The following is a 22,570-nucleotide window of genomic DNA, read 5'->3' on the forward strand; positions in this document are numbered from 1 at the left end:
GTGTGTGTGTGAGAGAGAGAGAGATGAAGAGAGAGAGTGTGTGTGTGTGTGTGTGTGTGTGTGTGTGTGTGCACCACTGCTCTCAGGAAAGGCTCTCACGGCTCTGCTACTGTAGGGCAGGAGTGTGTGTCTGTGAGTGAGTGTGTGTGTGTGTGTGTGTGTGTGAGAGAGAGAGAGAGATGAAGAGAGAGAGTGTGTGTGTGTGTGTGTGTGTGTGTGTGTGTGTACCAGCACCACTGCTCTCAGGAAAGGCTCTCACGGCTCTGCTACTGTAGGGCAGGAGTGTGTGTGTGTGAGTGAGTGTGTGTGTGTGTGAGTGAGAGAGAGATGAAGAGAGAATGTGTGTGTGTGTGTGTGAGTGAGTGTGTGTGTGTGTGAGTGAGAGAGAGATGAAGAGAGAATGTGTGTGTGTGTGTGTGTGTGTACCTGCACCACTGCTCTCAGGAAAGGCTCTCACGGCTCTGCTACTGTAGGGCAGGAGTGTGTGTGTGTGTGTGTGTGTGTGTGAGAGAGAGAGAGAGAGATGAAGAGAGAATGTGTGTGTGTGTGTGTGTGTGTGTGTGTGTGTGTGTACCTGCACCACTGCTCTCAGGAAAGGCTCTCACGGCTCTGCTACTGTAGGGCAGGAGTGTGTGTGTGTGAGTGTGTGTGTTGATGAAGGCACGTCCCGTGGGATAATCGGCATAAGAGGGCAGAGACAGGCTGTCAGACATCGCCAATACACACTCCTGAAGAAAAACACACACACACACACACAAACACACACAATGCAAATTAATTATCATACAGTTTCAATAATCTGTTTTATTATATCTAGTTAATGCTCAATCAAACAATATGAGAGAGAAGGAAGTGAGCCTGAAAATGTGTGTTTACGGATAAAAACTTTAACCGAATAAAATAAGTTAAAAATGAAATAAATAATCTGTCAGTACATCTTGGAAATTCTGACTTTAAAATGAGCCTGCTTATACATTGTTATAAATGTGATAAATTGATATGATTGTAGTTTATTTGAATAATATTGCAAACTAGTTTTTTTTTTTCTTCCTGAGAAAACAAATGTTGAGTCTTTAAAAGGTAGCATGATTTGTTTTTAAACTCTGCTGGGTTTAGAAACAAGTTTTAAAAAACGCAAAATCAGCAGAAATATGAAAAACAGGAACAAAGATAAGTTCATAATCTTCAGCTGCTTTAGTTTAATATTATTTACATGTAGTTTGAATTCGCGATAGTTAAAGGAAACATCGCCTAAAACATGATGTTCAACATTAACATTTATACTTTGTTAATGTCAATAGATCTGGTTATATTAACTTTAAAGCTGCTAACTTACGTGTTGAATGTGTGAATGTTAAAGAAGCTGTAATGTTGTTACCTTTTCTCGCCTCGCGCAGGGTTTCGAGTTCGTGTCCATTAAAATGCGAGATTAATCTTAGATCATATCTAATTTATAACATTCAAGTTTTTATAAGTTTTAGTTCTGTTTGTTGTGAATTTGTTGCTTGTGCAAACAGGAAACCAAACACAAGCGCGCACAACAGTGGCTGTGAAGTCAGCGATGACAACATCCGGTCTGCAGATTTGTAAATAAAAGTCATGAGACGTTGATAATAATATTTAAAAGTTATGTGCACTATTTCTGAAAAAAATTGAAGATACCAGTCAATATAGTTTTATCAGTTGAATAGTTTATTTTTATGAAGTAACTTACGCTGTATAAAATATTTTTTTATTAAAAATTAATAAATTTCAGTGCCAAAGCTAGGGGTGTAGTAGCCATTATTTTCCGTAAGAATGTTAATTTTCGATTTTCATCCATGGTCGCTGATCCTCAGGGTAGATATATAATGGTATCTGGACATATCAATAATTTTGCTGAATATTTATGGCCCCAATTTTGATGACCCAGAATTTTTTCGCAAAATCTTCAATGGCAGATGCAAACTCTTCAGATGTAATAGTATGTGGTGATTTCAACTGTTAGATCCCTATGGATAGACTTTCCTCAAAACCACCACCTACAATCACCTCCACACAAACACTTCATAACTAAATCAAATCTAGAAATATGGTTGATATTTGGAGGCCGCAGCATTCGACTGATATTATTCATTTTATTCTCATGTTCACAAATTCAGTTCAGAAATGATTACTTTTTGGTGACATCTGAATTGGTTTCTAGTATTAGTAGCCTAATACTCAATATCATAATATATTAATATCTGATCATAGCCCAGTTACATTTCAACTAGTATTTTGCCAAAGAAAAACTACTGTTGGCGTTTCAATCCGATGTTAATCAAAGACTCAACTTTTATATCTTATTTAACTGGAAAAATGGATGAGTTTTTTTGCAATTAACGACAATGGAGAGGTTTCAGATTCGATCTTGTGGGATACGTTTAAAGTGTGTATGTCAGGTTACTTTTTTTTTTAGATATAATAAATAAGGTTTAGATGTCTGAGTGAAAATGTAATTATCATTTTTTATCAGAAATGGCTATTACTTTATAGCCATTTCTGTGAAGATCATATTTTTAAAACACAGCTGAGCTGTGACGTCAGAAGAGAGAGAGAGAGTGTGTGTGTGTGTGTGTGTGTGTGTGTGTGTGTGTGTGTGTGTGTGTGTGCTGTGTGTGTGAGTGTGTGTGTGTGTGTGTGTGTGTGTGTGTGTGTGTGTGTGTGTGTGTGTGTGTGTGTGTGTGTGTGTGTGTGTGTGTGTGTTGTGACGTCAGAAGAGGGAGACGTGCCGACACAGTTTTATTCACGTATGGAGAGTTTTGAGTCTGAGGAGATCCAGAATCCCCCTCAAACCCTCGATGGCCCACAGCCATACACTTTTGAGCCGCCCAGGCAGAAGACAGATGAGGAGCCAAACAGAAATTTAAATAATTCCTATCGAAGAAACATAAATATCTGGTGTGAAGAGAACCAGTAGAGAGTTGGTCAGGTGTCTGGTAACTTAGAGGTGGAACGGTACGTGTGTTCGTATTGAACCGAAACGGTACGGGCGTCACGGTTCGGTGCATGAATATACACGGAGAATACACGGTATACAAATAAATTAAACTTGCGTGCAAATTAATTAATGCGGAACTACTGTTATACGCAGGTTATTTAGGGACACCTAATCTGTAGCTCCGCCTTAGCTCTGAAGATCATGATATAATGAACACAGGCGATGTCAAGATTGCAATGCTGGAATGTGTGTGTGTGTGTGTGTGTGTGTGTGTGTGTGTGTGTGTGTGTGTGTGTGTGTGTGTGTGTGTGTGAGAGAGAGGCGCGGGCGCGATCGACTGCTTTACTACAGTAGCATACACCGTAGGCACCGCATCAGCTGCCAGTCTCACTCGGGTTTTAAATCTCATTTTATAACTCATGAGATCTCCAACCGCGTAGTCCTTCTCAGTGAAACGGGCGCTGCAAATGACCGAAGTCTTGGATACGGAAGCAGCACTGAAGTCGGCGCGTTTGCTCCGAACAAAGTTGACCCAGGCGCGGAACACAGTGGACTTTGTGACCGGTTTTAACGGTGTTTTTGCACCCAGCACAAACGCAGTAATTCACCATCGGGAAAATACACCTGCGTATACTAACTACCTAACTTAAATATCTAACTAACTAACTAAATATATTTCTATCACTCGTACAATTATCAGCACAGCTCAGCGAGCTGGGGAGACGTCTCCCTCGAGTGACGTCAGGCGATTCGTTTGGGGGGAGAAGCAGTTTTAAGTGAGCAGTGAAAATAACGAACTTTTTCATCTTATATTCTGCCTTTAGGAATCGAAAAACATACAAAACAATACATCAACTTGTCAAACGTGTATTTCCCCTCACTATTTTGTGTTAATCATAATTACAAATTTACGCTGACATACACACTTTAAAGTTGTTATGCGATATCATATCATTTGAGTCATCCACAAACTTCGGATAGTCGGCTTCGGAAAATAGAAGAAACGCTGAGTCTCACTCTCAAAGTCAAAGAATTTTAGGGGATAAACCCGGAAGGTTGCTTGCAAGGCGATTGAGGAGAGAACAAGCAAAGAAGGCGATTCGGGTAAAATCAAAACCGGGCGGTTTAATAACTCATCCCAAGGAGATAAATGAATGTTTCAGAGAATTTTATTCTGACCTATATACTTCTAACGTTAAAGATACGGACCCCAATTATGATAGTTGTTTTTTTTCCAAATTAAGTCTTCCAAAACTTAGTGAATCCTCTAGGTCTGATCTAGAATCTGAACTCTTAATTGAAGATTTATTAGAGGCAATTCATGCTTTTCCATCTGGGAACGGACGGGTTTGGCTGTGACTTTTTAAAGCGTTTAGTCAGAGTCTGGCTCCTTATGTGCTGAGAATGCTCCAGGATTTATCCAAAGGAAGAAACTTCCTGACTCTTTATATGATGCAAATATGTGTGTAGATTTGAAAAAAGGAAAACCTGAGACCAACTGATTAAATTTTGATAAAAAAGTATTGACTAGAATATTGGCTTCCAGGTTAGCACAACATCTCAACGATTCTCCATCCTGACCAAACTGGGTTTATTCCAGGAAGGTTTTCGTTCTGTAATGTCCGCTTACTTCTTAAAGAGCTGGTATAATGCCCTTTCCACAAGATGTAAAATAAATCTCTGATGTCCCCAGAGTGTGTGTGTGAAGTTTTAGCTCAAAATACCCCACAGATATTATTATATAGCATGTTAAAGTCACTTTTTGAGGGTGTGCAAAAATGCACCGTGTTGTGCCTGTCCCTTTAAATGCAAATGAGCCGCTGCTCCCGGCACAGGGGGCGGAGCTTCAAGAGCTTGCGTGTGTTAGCAGCTGCGATTACCTCACACACACACACACACTAAAATGACAGAAACTGTTCTGCCTTTAGTGTAAAAACGGAGTCAGACAAAGATGGAGAGACTCCAGAAGAAGTGACAACATGTAGAAGCAACAGGACGACTCTTAATGGTTAGTTGATGAATTTATGTTGCTGATGTGGAGTTAACTATCTTCAATTAGCATATTCTGTCATGATAATCTATAAACCGCTCGTATAGGAACTGCTGTGAGATGCACACAGAGGGACTTTCTATTGCATGTGAAAAGATGGATGCTAAAGTTTGAGCTGACTCACAAATGTGTTCGACTACAGCAACTCTTCCTCTTCTCAACATGGACTGTGTGTTCCGGGGGCGGGGCTTATGTACATGATGGTGATGTCACTAACCCGGGAGGAATGTTGTGTAGTTCCTACCAGCCGTTTGTTGTAGTCCTTTTCTTTAAAAGCAAATATCTCCCTTTGCTTTGAACTTTGAGCGTTGTAATTTTGCAGATGTTGTTTATGATCAAACACAACATTACACACTAACTAAACATTAAACACTAACTAAACATTACACACTAACTAAACATTACACACTAACTAAACACAAATAAAGCCCAAAGCCCCCGGAGAAATTGACCCAGAAGCCAAGCTCTTAAAAAAATGACAAAGTCCAAAAAGTTGCAGTGGGCTCAAAACCTCCAGGCTCTCAGACCTCCCTGGCCAGCCCAGGGAGGGTGGCCCGTCCTCGGTCAGAGTCAGATTTCCCCGCCTCCCCTGGAGCTCCTTCTGGAGCAAAGACGGTCCTAAAACGGGCCTTCGGGATTTTACAGAGGAGGGTGAGCAGCATGCCTGGGCACAAATAAAGCCCAAAGCCCCTGGAGAAACTGACCCAGAAGCCAAGCTCTTGAAATGACAAAGTCCAAAAAGTTGCAGTGGGCTCGAACCTCCAGGCTCTCAGACCTGTAATTAGTTAACATGAAGCAAATAATACTTTCACTATATTTATTAACATTTCTATGATCAACAGTTGTATCTGTTAACATTAAAGCTCTATGAACATTTTGATTAACATAAACAATGGTTAATAAATGCAAATATGAAATAAAAAAAAATATTGCTTGTTTGTTAATGCATTAATTAAAGGGGGGGTACAATGGTGTTTCATGTATTCAGAGTTGTTTACAGTGTTAAAGAGATGGATTCTCATGCTAATAATGGCCAAAGTTTGAAAAGTTATTTTGAACGAATAACAGAGAATTTCTGTGCTGAAAATCATACTTCCGGGTTGCAACACGTTTCGGCTGGTTTTTTTCTATCGTAGATCTAATGACGTAGACCAGAGTGGAACTCCTTATATGAGCATTGCTCTCGGAAAAGCGCGTTCACGCACACGTCGACCAGAGGAGAGAAAGACCGCGCTCATCGACGCGCTACTACCGGAAATCATCATCAGCAGCGCTAAATAGGAATGGTTGATGTCAAGAATGTCTCCAAAAAAGTGTGTTTTGGGATGTGAGGGAAAGTTTACCTTGTTCAGCTTCCCAAAGAACCCAGTGTTACTGGAACAGTGGATGCAGTTTGTATTTCCGGGACAGCAAAGGAGTGTGGCAAGTGCGGTTTTGTGTTCTGGTCATTTCAGTGACGAATGTTTTATTAACAAGACCCAGGTCGTCGCTGGATTTGCAAACCAAATACTATATATATATATAGTAATATGGCATACCGCACCACGATCGATAATAAGCAAACCTTCCCGGGCGCTCCCGCTTGACTCTATAGCTCCGCCCACGCCCAGAATCAAGGACCTCGGCTTTTTCCGGTTAGAATCGGAAAGCTGTATTTTTATTTTATAAATATGATGAAACTAAAGACTTTTTGGAGATATTACGGAGTATTTGAAGAAATTTATTTAAAAGAAAAGTTATTTATATTTGCACTCATAATCCTCAACTTCATGTACACAAAAGACACAATCAGCCTGTACGATATCTACACAAAAGTGTGTCTCCATGCAGACCTTCAAAATTTACCGTTCGGCACTAAATTACTCTAGAAAACACTCAAACTGGAGAATTATTGATAATATTTCAGTAACACTTTACAATAAGGTCTCATTTGTTGACAATGATTTAGTTTACAACATCTGTTAATTACTGGAGAGGATTAGGGCCAAGCAATAATACAAATAAGAACAACTAACTCGAGATTAAAGTCATTATAATGCAAGATTGAACTTGTTACATTTCGAAAAAAAGTTTAAATAAAACATTGAGAGTAAACTCATACTTTGAGAATAAATTTGTTGTTTCGATAAAAAACTAAATGTTCATTATGGTTTGAAATCGCTGTTGTTTACACTGTACATTAATGTAATGTACACTGACTTAATCCAATGACCTATCTTAGCCTAATCTATTATCTGATAACATCCTCTAAAACTACTCATTTAGATAGCAATAATCAAATATAGCTGCAAGCAGCGATTACGGGCCCAAGCCGGTGGCACCACCACCCCGGTGCCTTTAGTTGCACTAAAGGCACCGAGGTGGCGGTGCCACCGGCTTGGGCCCTCCATCGCTGCTTGCAGCTATATTTATTTATATATATATATATATATATATATATATATATATATATATATATATATATAAAAAACGCCACCCCGGTGCCTTTCGGGTTCCTGTGCACGACGGGCAATAACGTAACTCCGCTTTGACTGTCGAGAAGAAGTCTGCTTTAGAGCTTGCATCAGTGTGGGTTCTGCAAAAGTGCGCATCGAGGGCACATATAAGAAAAAAAATTGTATATATACATATATATATATACCGGTATGTGTGTATATTCCCCCCCCCCCCCTATTTTTAACATGTATATTATTATATATATATATATATTATTAAAATGTTTGGGTGCTAAACTATTCTTTATTATAGGCTTTGTATTTCACTCACGTTCCAATATTGAAAAATGATCCTCTTCAAATACGTAAAAATGTGCTTGGAAACATCACAGTGGAGCGGTGCTTACTGTGAACGGTACGAACTGTACAACTGACTATTTAAACAGAGCAGTGTAATTTTTATGTTAGGTTGACTTGGCTATAATGAACATACTGCGATGTCAAGATTGCAATGCACGTGTGTGTGTGTGTGTGTGTGTGTGTGTGTGTGTGTGTGTGTGTGTGTGTGTGTGTGTGTGTGTGTGTTGTTTTGTTCATACAAGACATCATTCAAACTGCAAGTGTTTCCTTATATTTGTGTACACTCGCAATAAAACACATTGGGCTTTTGTTAAACTATAAACTCTTGTCAAACTGTAACCTACTGTCACCCAACCAAAATCTCTCTCTCACACATAGTGCTGTGTTGAAAAAAATCGATTCACCAATTCTAAATCGATTTTCATATTAATTTCTAAAGATCGATCCGTAACTCAGAGGATCGATTTAATAACAGGCCTACATTTTCCCCATAAACACACTGAGACACGGCGACCGGCGGCGCTGCTAATGCGGTTTCTCTGAATCCACTTGTTGACAAGAAAGGAGGAATGAATCGTTCACATAGCGCGTTTTTTGTGCGTGCAAATTCGTTTTCCAGGCGCGCCTCTGTTCATGGTTGCATAGCAACGGCAGACGCAAAGGGAAAGCACGCGCTTGTTGAGAGGAGAAAGCGGTGCAAACCTGGTGCAAACTCGTGCAAACTGCGCTCTCCATGATGACGAGGAAGTATCATCAAATAATTAATTGATTTCTAGCCCTTGCATTAGCTTTACTACTAGATATATTCATTGAGATGAGAAATAAAAAGCCGCCCTGTACAGCTATGATCAGCTGTTCGGCCGAGCTTTCCATGTTGTTACGGAAAGGCCGTAACAGGCTTGTTTTTGTCACATGACCTGTTGAGATGCATTGAAGTGCTTCTCACTGAATTTGCACGCGCATAAAACGCGATATGTGAACGGCCCCTAAAGTGGTATCGTGTGCGGTTCGTTGTATCTAGTTTAAAAGGCCTTTTAAATATGAACGCAGTTTTGGATTAAATAAAAGGACAGTCAAGTCAAATAAAACACATTTTATCTCCTGTTTAGTTGGTAACACTACATTAAGACACCATTCATTAACATTATGCCTTATCTAACATCAATACATTGAGTGAACAATACATTTTTACAACATTAATGTATGTTTGTGAATGTTATTTAATACAAACACTTGATTGTTCATGAACAGTTAAAACTTTTGATTTTAAAAATATAAGATCGGATCAGATCGGATCGAATTTCTTGTCCTCAAACAGAGCAGTAATCTGTTTATTTTAAGCAGCAAAGATCAGCAGCAGGAGTCCGATTTCATTTACTGTAAGAACAATAGGCTATTGAACTCACAATTCAAGCAATCCACCCCGAACTATAGAGCCAAATCATGAAACTAAAAAGCGCATGGTTGAGACAAAGATAATTTTACTTGCCCAACCTGATTAGAACATGGGGAAAAAAGAAACAAAATCCTGATTATAACATTTATTGTAAGCTGCTATCGATAGTGCATTAGTCACGGTAACAATGTTGCGAAGCACTCACAAAATAATCACAGTGAACAATTAAAAAATGGGGCGTTTTCATATTTTCTAACATGATACAGTTAAGCAACCTCACACGACGAGTCCTCTTTTCATGAATACCACCATCACAATTGAAAAATTGACATTGATTTCATACAACAGTTCAATAAATGCATATAATGAGTCACTTACACTTTAGATGCAATGTTCCTGTTTTTGTTCTGTTTCAGCAGCGAAAATAGTTCAACAAAGATCACAGCAGAACCATCGCGCATCTCACAGTGTTTTTTCATTAGTGAATGATTCCGCTTTTTGAAAGAATCGCTTGACTCAAAGATTCAATTATCAATCAATAGACAACTGTCTCATTCATTAATGACTCAGTCGTTCAAACGACTCGTTTGAACGAATGAATCAATGACTCGCTCATTAAGACGGTCGCCTTGCGACACTTAAAGGAGGTTTAGTGTTATGTTCAAAAGTATAGCCTATCATTCTTTCCAACGATCGTTAATTAACTTATATTTAAAACAATCTCATAACATTATTTAATGCATTGTTATTTTTCAGTTTAAAATATTTAATTTGATCAGCCACAGGGTGTCCCTATAGTGTCTTATTATTCTAAATAATTTAATTTATTGATCAAATTTAGAAATTAAAAATGAAATTATGAAGCATACATTTAATAAGAGTAGGGGTGTGACTAGGTACAGATATTAGGCTACAATATACAGATTTAAATATATAATCGCGCTCCACCGTCGATTTGAGATTGCAATGCACGTGTGTGTATGTGTGTGTGTGTGTGTGTGTGTGTGTGTTAAAATAATTTAGTTTAGTTAGAGAACGGGCACTAACCTATTAAAACCTGAACGTGTCCGCTTAATAAATCGTGAGTTGAACGAGAGTCGCAGCAAAGATCAGTCCAATTTCATTAATCATCATGGGTGAAGAGCAGACTGAAAAGATGATGACGGAATATTTTGTGTAAAAACGACTATTTAAGCGAATCTGTCATTGTACTGTTTTATTGTTTTCCATTAAGAATAATAGGCTATTGAACTCGCAATTCAAGCAATAACGCGTTCACGGCGAGGAACGAGCAGAACAGAGTGAATGTGTTTTAGTTCATTCCTACTGGACGTCCAGTACTTACTTTCGCTTTTAAGTTAGCGATTTAAAAGCTCCCGCCGGTGTCACACGTCGATTAACCGGTGGGAAAATATCCTCACACAGTCACCCTAATAAATATATATTTATGTCTGAACTATTTTGATCTCATTTAGACCTTACATGCTGGCATTGACTGTCATACATCACTAGAGGGCAGTATAGCCCTATGTATGACTTGATTTTTATTAAATAGCCCTATTCTGTTGGTCTGAGCTAATGACTGTAAATTAGAAAGTTGTCCGGCTCAAGGAGAAGAATACATATATAGATTTTTGTGACTGTAGGTAAAACTAACCCCCCCTCTTGGGTCAAAAGTATCTTGAAAGTGACACACTTCCTGCTGCCAGTTGGTGGCGCTATAACTTTGACTCACAATAGTCACATCCATGTGATCGGCCTCTTACAGCGAACACACTGCTGAAGTTTCATCAAGATCAATTAATGTATGAGGATGTTATAACACACTTCCTGTTTCCAATATTCGCCATAAATTTGTTTCCTCGCCACGGCCAAACCGTTCGAGATATCAAAAATCCCCTCGCAATTTATCATCCTCCATGTCTTGGCTTCATGCACACCGAGTTTCGTGGTCATCCGATGAATTCTCTAGGAGAAGTGTTTCAAATGCCAGAACATGCGTTTCCATACAACCCATAATAACCGACTTCCTGTTGGACTGGCGTAAAACTTAGAGCACGAAAGTTGTTCGGCCCGATGAGATCTATATGTGTACCGAGTTTCATATTATTTCATGCAAGCGTGTTTGATATATGGACATGTTTTTGAATCCCATTCCAGGGGGCGCTGGCGAGCCCCCCTGCCACGCCCGGGTCCCAGCTTCAGTCGGGCCCTGATGGCCGCAGGTTCTGACATTTGTGCAAAGTTTCAAGAGTTTTTGAGCACGTTAAGGCCCCCAAAAGTGCCCAAAAGGTAGTAAAATAATAATAATAATAATAAAGAAGAAGAATAATAAATAATAATCCTAAGAAAAACAATAGGGCCTTCGCCTTTTCAAGGCTTGGGCCCTAACTAGCATGCTTTAATACACAAGTTAATTTGATTCAGATGTACTGATAATATACAATCTTGATCTTTAAACGTCTTATCTTTTAAGTGTGCATCACCAACGGTCTGTCCTCATCAGGTCTGTCAGAGGATCGCTGAAATCTAAATGAAGTCTTAATTTATAACAGTGAAGTTTCTTCAGTCTCTGTTGATTCTGTTGACTGAGTCTCTGTAGTGGATCCTTATTCTCCATCAGATGATCATCAGAAGATCAGACTATCATCTAATAGTCAATCCTAAAATAAAACACACAGTCACATATGCAGTATGAGATATTACATCTGTCACATCTGTTCATAAGAAAACTAACTAGATCATCTATATTAATTCATTCTCAAACATGATAATATATCTTCTATCTGATAATAATAATAATAATAATAATAATTCATTACATTTATGTAGCGCTTTTCTGGACACTCAAAGCGCTTTACATAGAAGGGGGGAATCTCAACCACCACCAATGTGCAGCAGCCAGAACGCCCACCACACACCAGCTTACTGGTGGAGAGGAGACAGTGATGAAGCCAATCAGTATATATATAGGAGGATGATTAGGAGGCAAATTTGGCCAGGATGCCGGGGTTACACCCCTACTCTTTCGAAAGACATCCTGGGATTTTTAATGAGCACAGAGAGTCAGGACCTCGGTTTAACGTCTCATCCGAGCGCCCCCTGCTGGCCACACTAACATCTCTTCCAGCAGCAACCTGGTTCTCTTACGAGAGATACTCTCGTACTGCGTTGTCGTAGCAACGCATTGGGGAAAATCCTTTTCCACGAGAATACTGAAGCAAAAAATTATCCTTAATTTTGTATCAATGTAAAACGCATTGCCACAGCATACAGACCTAGGCGAGACGGCTCGCGCGCCTATTGGCTGCTGTGCGGCAAATGCTTAAGCCAATGGAGCGAACCCATGAGTGACGTCACACCCAATGAGGGCGCTTTGCGCCCTCCTGCGTCACGTCCCGCCGAAACGGGCGTGGCTTAGGGCTATATATTTCGCTCACAGGCTTATGAACTCTGATTTTTAATCCTTCAGCGAAGAGCACCTCATCGCTGATCCGAGCAGAGAAGCGGCGCCGTCGAGAGAGCACATCAGCGGGAGAAGTCACGACAAGCTGCTGGCACCGCCGCCTTCGTCGCCTTCCAGCTGCGCGTTCCGGCGCTAATATCCTTTCACTGTGTTGAGTGTGTGTGAGGTCGCCGGCGCGACTCACACTTTTTCTCTTTTGTATCTAGAGCGGCGTCTTCTTCGAGATGCCTCTCTGCGGTTCGTGCAAACGAACCACGCTCAGCGACGGGGACCGCCACGTGATTTGCGCTTCCTGCCTGGGCGAGGAACACGCGGCTATCGCCCTCGCGGATGGCGGCTGCCATCACTGCGAACTACTGCCTCTGGCGACTCTGCGGACTCGCCTGGCGTCGTTCCAGGAGCCCGTGTTCTCCGCTGTTGTGCCGCGCCGTAAAAAGCGTCGTGCACAGCGGAACCCCGAACCTCCGTCAAGCCGTCAAAGTTCGCCGGCGCACCCGCGAACTGTGTCTCCGGCTTCCTCAGCGTCGATACCCGACGGACAGCGACCGCAGATTGCCGCCGCTTCCGTCGACGACATCGATGACATCGCTATCGACGACCTGCTGAGGGACGAGGACTCGTGCTCGGTTTTGGCTTCCGGCAGCGAGGATTGGGCGAGCACTGCGGACCTCGCGCCCCCTGCCCCCACGCCGAAAGGAAAAAGAGCGAGCATCGAGGCGGAGCTCATGCGCGTTCTCACTCAAGCCACGGCGAGCCTTGGCCTTGAGTGGGTTTCGCCCGAGCAGCCGGCTAAAAACCGACTGGATGGCTATTTTCTGCCCGGGGAGAAGTCGACACCTGTCTCAAAGCCCGCCCCCTTCCTTCCTGAGCTTCACGAGGAGGTCGCGAGAGCTTGGACTTCCCCGTTTTCTACGAGGACGAGGTCATCTGTTTCCCTAGCGTTCTCCGAGGTCGACGACGCTAAAAACAGAGGCTACCTTTCCCTCCCGCCGGTCGAAGAGACTATCGCGGCCCACTTATGCCCACCCTCCGCTGGACGGCGAGCTAAGATGGCGCTGCCCTCAAAGGCTTGCCGCACGACGTCATCCCTGCTCCGTCGCGCTTATGCCGCTAACGGACAGGCCGCGTCAGCGCTGCACTCCATGGCGACGCTGCAGATATTCCAGGCCGATCTCCTCCGCAAGCTGGACGAGAACGGACCCGATGCGATCTGCGTCCTACCTCCTGCTCATCGCACGGTTTCTGTAAAAACGAAACCTGCGTGCAGGTGCTCCGCTCCGGCGAGCGATGCTATAAAGGTGGTAAACGTGCCCGGTCCCCAGTGCCCGCGTTCCCACACAAGCACTACGGTTCCCATGGAACCCGTCCAGCCCTCCCTCTCCCGCCTAAAGGCTGTCGAGGGGTCGAGCGCGGACATTCTGCCCGCTCTCATAAGCGCGGCCCAGGCCTCAGATGTTACGAGCAAGACACTTATGTCGCAGCTCGCGAAAGCCGCTGTATCGCGAGTCGATCAGAGCGCGCTTTTCACTCAACCCCTAGCTACACGTGCAGATGCATGGGAAAAGCTTCCCGGGGTTTCAAAATGAGTGATAAACATCATAAAAGAAGGCTATTCGCTACAGTTTCGCAGACGCCCTCGCCGCCACGCGGCGCGCGTCGAGACTTCGGTAGATGTGAACGTAGCACATCTACTTCGAGCCGAAATTCAGAAACTTCTGAGAAAAAGGGCTATCGAACCTTTATCTCAGGCTCAGAGCGAAGGGGGGCTTTACAGCAGATACTTCCTGGTACCCAAGAAAGACGGGGGTCTCAGACCCATACTAGATCTGAGGCAGCTGAACAAAGCGGTTGTGAAACGCCAGTTCAGAATGCTAACGACCAGAAAAATCCTCGCGCATGTTCGCCAAGGAGACTGGTTCGTGTCAGTAGATCTAAAAGACGCGTATTTTCAAATACAAATTGCGTCACGTCACAGGCGATTTTTGAGATTCGCCTTCGAGGGCCAGGCATACCAGTACAAAGTCCTGCCGTTCGGCTTGTCTCTAGCACCCCGTACATTTACGAAGTGCATGGACGCAGCACTCGCTCCCCTCAAACTGCAGGGCGTTCGAGTGCTGAACTATTTGGACGATTGGCTCATTCTAGCCCAATCTCATTCAGAGATAGTGGCGCACAGGGCCCTGCTGCTGAGTCACCTCGAGAATCTCGGTCTCACAGTAAACTGGGAAAAGAGTTCGCTATCTCCCAGTCAGAATATTTCTTTCCTGGGACTAGAACTGAACTCGCTGTCGATGACAGCGCGGCTGTCACAACAGCGCGCGCTGCGCATTCAGCGCACAGTCAGCTCATTTCGCTGCGGCGCTGTTCTCCCTCTAAAGGGCTTTCAGATAATGCTAGGTCTGATGGCCTCAGCATCTGCAGTACTGCAGCTGGGTCTGCTACGCATGCGCCCACTGCAGATATGGCTCAAAGGGAGGGTGCCATGCAAAGCATGGGCCACCGGTCGGCTTCGCCTCAAGGTCAATCAAGCTTGCGTTGCAGCTTTGAAACCATGGAAGTCAAAAGACTGGTACCTGTCAGGTGTAAGCCTAGGGACTTCCTCGAGTCTGAGGGTGGTGTCTACGGACGCATCCAACGCAGGATGGGGAGCGCTGCTCGAGGGCAGACCGCTGTTTGGCATTTGGTCAGAGCGAGAGAAGCTCTTCCACATAAACTGCCTCGAGATGTTAACGGTGTGCAAAGCGCTCACTCGCTTTCGTCCCCTGATTATGGGCTGCCATGTACTGATACGTTCAGACAGCATGTCTGTGGTGTCATACATAAATCGCCAGGGCGGCCTCAGGTCCCTGTTGTTATACAGGCTGACCAGACGCCTTCTGATATGGGCGCGCTGCAACCTCCTTTCATTAAGGGCGGCGCACGTGCCAGGGCACCTGAATGTTGGACCAGACGTACTGTCCAGGAACCGCGTTCCGGCAGGAGAATGGTCGTTACACCCACACACAGTACAACTGTTGTGGAGGAAATTCGGCAGAGCGGAAGTGGACCTCTTTGCGTCCCCAGAGAACGCTCACTGTCTAGAATTTTTCTCAAAAAGCAAGGACGCGCTGGCTCATCAGTGGCCACGCCGTCCCCTGTATGCTTTTCCCCCTGTCTCCCTCCTGACCCAAGTGGTGGAGAGGATCAGGGAGGAAGGATGCTCAGTGCTGCTGATAGCACCGCTGTGGTTGAATCAGCCCTGGTTCCCAGCTGTGATGCAGTTAGCCAGCACCGCCCCGTGGCCAGTGCCTCTGAGGAGGGATCTCCTTTCTCAAGCAAATGGTTCGATTTGGCATCCTCACCCGGAGCTATGGTCCCTTCATGTGTGGGCCATCAACGGGTATCCGCTGACCTCCCTCAGGGAGTGTTAAACACGATCACACAAGCTAGAGCTCCGTCTACGCGACGGCTCTATGCGTCGAAATGGTCAGTTTTCTCTGGCTGGTGCACGTCTCGCGGCGTGTCACCCCCAGACTGCGGAGTGACAGAGGTTTTATCCTTCTTACAAGAGATGTTGGATAGCGGGAGATCCCCTTCCACACTCAAAGTATACGTGGCGGCTATAGCGACTTTCTCTGAAACCGCGCACGGCCAGTCCATAGGAAGGAACGATTTAGTCATTCGGTTCCTTAAAGGAGCTAGGAGACTTAATCCACCCAGACCTCCCACAGTTCCCATTTGGGACCTTTCCACGGTGCTGGACGCCATGAAGGGTCCTCCTTTCGAGCCTCTTCAGGAGATTGATATGAAACACCTGTCGCTCAAGACGGTGTTTCTCCTGGCTCTCGCTTCAGTGAAGCGCGTTGGGGACTTACACGCGCTCTCGGTGAGCGCGTCGTGCATGGAATTTGGGCTTAATGACTCCAGAGTCGTGCTCAAACCTAAGCATGGTTACGTTCCGAAATCCCTAAACACACCGTTTAGGGCGCAGGTTATTTCCCTGTCTGCCCTTCCGGTCACCGGGGATAGTATGGACGAAAATCTCATCTGCCCGGTTAGGGCGTTGAGAGCTTATGTGTCACGCTCGTCTGCTTTCAGACAGACAGAGCAGCTCTTCGTTTCATTCAGTGGGCGTCTCAAGGGACTGGCCACTTCGAAACAGAGCCTATCCAGATGGATAGTGGACGCTATAGCTCTAGCGTACGCATCCAAAGGCATTCAGTGCCCTTTGGGTGTTAGGGCGCACTCCACGAGAAGTATGGCTTCTTCGTGGGCTTGGTCGAGTGGGATTGCCTTACAGGATATTTGTATGGCGGCAGGCTGGGCCTCACCGTCTACATTTATCAGGTTTTATAACCTTGAGGTACCCGCCTTACAGGCCAAGATATTTTCGGTTTAAATAGCCGTATTTGTTAGACTGACTTTTCAGTCGTCTATTATGGCATAATTATGCTAAAGCTGCTGAGCGCAGTTTTTTCTGTACTGATCTGCTAAGCGCAGTCAACTCTATACTGATCTGCTAAGCGCAGTCAACTCTATACTGATCTGCTAAGCGCAGTCATCTATATACTGATCTGCTGGATGCAGTCACTTTTGTGGGAGATGGTGGTTAGAATCCACCTCTTTCAGGATTCTCTGTGAGTCCTAAAGGTGATTATGTACTGTATGAACCCCAGCTCAGTGCTCTGGGTCTATGGTGTCGGATCACTGCACACACGGCGTCTTACAGGGTGTTCCCCAATGCGTTGCTACGACAACGCAGTACGAGAGTATCTCTCGTAAGAGAACGTACTCGGTTACTAACGTAACCTCGGTTCTCTCTAGAGAGAGGAACGAGTACTGCGTTTCTTGCCGTGTATGCGCTCTGGTTGCTTTCGCTTTAAAAATCAGAGTTCATAAGCCTGTGAGCGAAATATATAGCCCTAAGCCACGCCCGTTTCGGCGGGACGTGACGCAGGAGGGCGCAAAGCGCCCTCATTGGGTGTGACGTCACTCATGGGCTCGCTCCATTGGCTTAAGCATTTGCCGCACAGCAGCCAATAGGCGCGCGAGCCGTCTCGCCTAGGTCTGTATGCTGTGGCAATGCGTTTTACATTGATACAAAATTAAGGATAATTTTTTGCTTCAGTATTCTCGTGGAAAAGGATTTTCCCCAATGCGTTGCTACGACAACGCAGTACTCGTTCCTCTCTCTAGAGATAACCGAGGTTACGTTAGTAACCGAGTACGTTTTCTCAGGAGTCTCCCATCCAAGTACTAACCAGGCTCAGCCCCGCTCAGCTTCAGTGGGCAACCAGTCTTGGGCTACAGGGTGATATGGCTGCTGATGCTCAAAGTCACTTTACAGAATCAAAAGCACATGAAAGGTCACTTTCACACACCGGACGTCTGACACAGAACCAGCAGAACTGATCATTACACACTACACATTTAATATCAGTTAATAACAAACACCCCAAATCTCAGATCATCACACACATCAGGCAGACACACAGAAAAAGCGGCACAGAAAACAAAGTGTTATAAAATTAATTTCAAAATAATTAAAGTTAAAGAAGAAATAAAACTCGAGAGGTCAAAAGTTTTTTTTCCTTTTTCTTTTCCAAAAAGCCAGACAGAACAATGCTATCGTTAGTGTGTCAAGCAGGTTGTGTGTGTGTGTGTGTGTGTGTGTGTGTGTGTGTGTGTGTGTGTGTGTGTGTGCGTGTGCGTGTGTGTCGTCCTCAAGAAGATGATGTTTGGAATATAACATAACACAGTGACGCTGAATAAGCATTAGCGTATCTGAGAGAAATGTAGCGGCGTTGATCTGCCAGTCTCTTCACAGGAAGATTACACACGGCGTAAGCCAATGGATTACACACGGCGATACTCTGTTATTTTGGTGGTTTGCTTCACGATGTGAGTTCAGGACACTTTTACTTTATTGTCGCTTGTTGGCTGACATTTTTTAATTTGGCTTAAACAATATGGAGCTAGGCCGTTATGTTTAGTCTTCCGCTTCTTGGTTTGTCTTGTGTGGCTCAGAAATGGGTTGAACACTGTTCATGTGTGTCTTCTTTAGTCTGTTGGCTATTTAGGTGTTCTCCTGGCACACGTCACACACACACTTTGCACTGACTGCGGAGTCTTGCGTAGACTGTTTACATATTTGTGTCCATATGTACATTTGATGTACTGGTGTTATTGTTGAATACATATTTCTAAAATTGTATGATGTTTTTGTGGAGTTATTATTACACAATACATTTTTCTGACCTTTTTAAATCTTACCCCTGACAAATAACCCAATAACAAAAAAGACTAAAACTAACACTAAAACTAATAAAAACTAAACTAAAACGGAGCATTTAAAAAAAAAAGAAAACTAAAAAAACTAAACAAGCAAACCCACTTTAAAAACTAAACTGAATTTGAAAACAAAAAGTCAAAACTAAATAAAAATAAAAACATTTAATGAAAAATGCAAAACTATAATAACCTTGACACACACACACACACACACACACACACACACACACACACACATACAGTTACAGAACCTGAACCTTTACTTTTATTTCTAGCGAATAAAACAGCCGTTTGAACTTTAAATGAAAGTAGTATGATGATGAAAATTGTTAAAAACTATTCTTACACTAGAGTCTCCAGTTTATAATGTGGATCATCCCTCAGATCCTTCAGCAGCTTCACTCCTGAGTCTCCTAGATTATTATGTGACAGTTCAAGATATCTCAGGTGTGAGGGGTTTAATCTCAGAGCTGAAGCCAGAGCAGCACAACCTTCATCTGTCACACCACAACCCCACAACCTGTAGAGAACAATGACACACATTAAGCCCATATCCACAGATAAACATTACACTTACAAAATAAATAACATAATGCTGTCAATATGAAATATATACAAATACTCATTAGTTCATGTTTTTAAATTACATCAGTTAGGATTAAATATAAAGTTTATACAGTATAAAAATCATTATTTATATGGAAAGTCCCCATAAAACATGGACACCTAACGTGTGTGTGTGTGTGTGTGTGTGTGTGTGGACAGAGAGAGAGCAGAGGAGTGTGTGTGTGTGTGTGTGTGTGTGTGTGGGTGGGTGGGTGGACAGAGAGAGAGCAGAGGAGTGTGTGTGTGTGTGTGTGTGTGTGTGTGTGTGTGTGTGTGTGTGTGTGTGTGTGTGTGGACAGAGAGAGAGCAGGAGTGTGTGTGTGTGTGTGTGTGTGTGTGTGTGGACAGAGAGAGAGCAGAGGAGTGTGTGTGTGTGTGTCCTGTACAAAAATTCAGGATTTCTGGAAAAAAGTTCATAAACACATTTGCACAATTTTGGATACTAATATTTCATTATGCCCTCAATTGTTTATTTTAGGAGGGTGGGCAGATAATGCAATAAGAGACAAACACATAATGCACTGGGTACAAACCAGTTTAATGATTGGCAGACAAATAATTCTTAGGAGTTGGAAGTCAGAGGAGGCCCCTTCTTTTCAAGAATGGTTAACAGAACTAGGTAGAGTGTCCGCATTTGAAAAAATGTCGAATATTGAAAGCTAACTTTTAAGACGCAGTGCAGCTGCACGGCTAGCACAGTGAATGCGCTGGGCCCAAAGGATGATGCTCTCTGCCAGTGCGTGCCGGTTTATGGACCTGACCCCGCCCTGGCAATTCAAGTACGACACCACAGCTCTGTTGTCCGTACGGACCAGCACGAGCCCACATCAGCGCGGCATTGAACATTTTATCTTATTATGTAGGTAGCCAATGTGCCTGATGCTTTCACTTGATGCAACGTTCGTTTTTGTGATTAAAATACATGTAAAATATTACCATAACATCGGTCTTCCTGTGTGCGGAAATTTGTTTATGTAGCCGTGACAACGAGACACATGCATGCGCGCCAAGAGCCTTGTTGCTCTGCGCGCTGATGCGCTCATCTGTTGACATTTCCGAATAATGTCCACACAAACAAACGTACATGTGTAATTAGTATGAGAAAAATATATATTTATGCCTATCGGACGCGGGCCGGGCTCGGACAGAAAAATCCGCAAAACGCCCCAAACATAGGCTTCATGTATTTACTCCAATCTCATTTCATAACGTCATATCGATGTAACGTCATATCGATGTAAACATTTGAAGTAACATATGATAATAAATATATTTTTCTCTAGTGTAGTGTTACTGAAGTGTTCCTTTTTAACAATGCCTGCTATAGCCTACTATTGTTATTATTTTATGCAGCCCTGCACGTATGCCTGGTGTTCATTTTATATATATATATGTATATGTATATATATATATATATATATATATATATATATATATATGTGTGTGTATGTGTGTGTGTGTGTGTGTGTATATATGTGTGTGTGTGTATTTTATAAATTTTAAAAAGCAATTTTAACCAGAACAAATCTAAAATGTATTCCCAAAATCGTGCAGCCCTAATTTCTCTTGATATCAGCATGTTCACAGGTTTGTTTTTTTTTGTTTTTTAGGTATAGTCCTGCTGACTTCAACACGAGCATGAGGAGGTAAAGTGAAAAATCAAACATCTGGGAAATGACAGGTATGTACTATTTTTCAGGAATGGCCCAAAGGTGTGTGACTGGTTAAGTCTCTGGCTTTAGTTCAGTGTGTTAAATAATGTGCTTTTTTGCCATTTGTTGTGTATCTTTGGATTATGTTGTGTTGTAAATAAATCCAAACAATCAAAAAGCCGTTCTTTTTAAAATCTCCTCATTCTTTGTTCACAGTTCCTCATAGGCCCTGAGAGCTCCTAATAGGGCCATTATGGGAGGCTCTTTGTCTCTCTCAGCTGTGAAACACTCAATATTCATGGTGGTTTACGCCTACTCGCATAAAGCTTTCTTACACAAGACATGTCATACAAATTTTAAATCAATATATTGTCTGTTCTGAATGAGTATTCAAGGTGATTTTCACATAGTTTTGGAGCAAATATTCTAGGCTACGTGATACAATTTTCAAAAGTCTTGTGAATAAATAATCAGTTTGGGTTTCATAACCTCATTTCAGTGACTTTTTTTTTGTCATTTTCACAAACCACGCATAAATGTTATCATCTCAAATCTACAAACTTTTACATACATGCTGCTGACATATTATTGTAGCAGAGTTTGTGCTGAATGCAGTGTAATAAGATTTTAGCCATGAAAATGTCACAAGTTACAGAAATAAGCACAATTATCAGAGCATGTCAGAACACCTCCAGGACCCAGAAAACACCTCAGACCCCAGAGGGTTTATAGCGGGTGATGCATGCAAAGCGATGGCTCTTGTAATGATAAAACCTTATTATGTTTGAGCCGGAATCAGAGGAAAATGAACCATCACCACAACAACGAAGACTGGATCAGCCCGTGTCCACATGGAAAGTGAAACTATTTTGAATTAAAAAAATGGTAACCCGAGACACTTGAAAACGGATTATTGTTGCAAAATTATCCTATAGCTTAATTTGCTAACAGTTTAACATTATTTAACAAATTTCAATGAAATGATAGGGTGTACCACGGACAAAAATGCATGCACAGGCCATCTTTGAAGATGCAGCATTGATAAAGGCAACATTTTTAATTTTCTATCACATGTAGGCCTACTAGACAGGCGACATATTTTCAAGATTCTCTTATACAAATGTGTTTATATTAGCCGTGATAAAAAGTATGTTTGCGTCGTCGTTGTTGAGCCCAGAATAGTCGGCACGGACTTATCTTTGAGCAACAGTTTTCTGGCAAAGCCAGCATCATTATGGGATTTTTTTTCTCAAAACAGTCATCCTTCAAATGTATAGAACAAACGCTTAAACTAACACTGACGTGACTGGGACGTCCGCATAAAATAAAGTGCATCCATTTTTCCCTGACGTCTGGATCTTTCGGCAGCATAT

General features: G+C 42.8%; 2 protein-coding genes across 4 annotated transcripts in view; one reads left to right on the top strand and one right to left on the bottom strand.

Moving 5' to 3' along the window:
• cep57 (centrosomal protein 57) overlaps nt 1–1,533 on the bottom strand; it is an 18,509-nt gene extending 16,976 nt beyond the window's left edge. For all 3 annotated transcript variants that reach the window (XR_013797437.1, XM_079611154.1, XM_079611153.1), the window contains exons 1-2: nt 1,379–1,533; nt 575–728 (exon numbers count right to left, since the gene is read on the bottom strand). Coding sequence is in view for 2 of the 3 variants with exons in the window: in XM_079611154.1 (XP_079467280.1) it covers nt 575–728; nt 1,379–1,417 (193 nt within the window). In the remaining variant the exon portion in view is untranslated. The remainder of the gene's footprint in view (nt 1–574; nt 729–1,378) is intronic.
• LOC306997544 (uncharacterized protein) overlaps nt 1–22,570 on the top strand; it is a gene marked incomplete at both ends in the record, with an annotated part of 351,005 nt that overhangs the window by 158,900 nt on the left and 169,535 nt on the right. The gene's annotated exons all lie outside the window — the stretch shown is intronic.

The sequence above is a fragment of the Phoxinus phoxinus genome, assembly GCF_949152265.1.
Source record: "Phoxinus phoxinus genome assembly, chromosome: 4".
In the NCBI taxonomy this organism is placed as follows: Eukaryota; Metazoa; Chordata; class Actinopteri; order Cypriniformes; family Leuciscidae; genus Phoxinus; species Phoxinus phoxinus.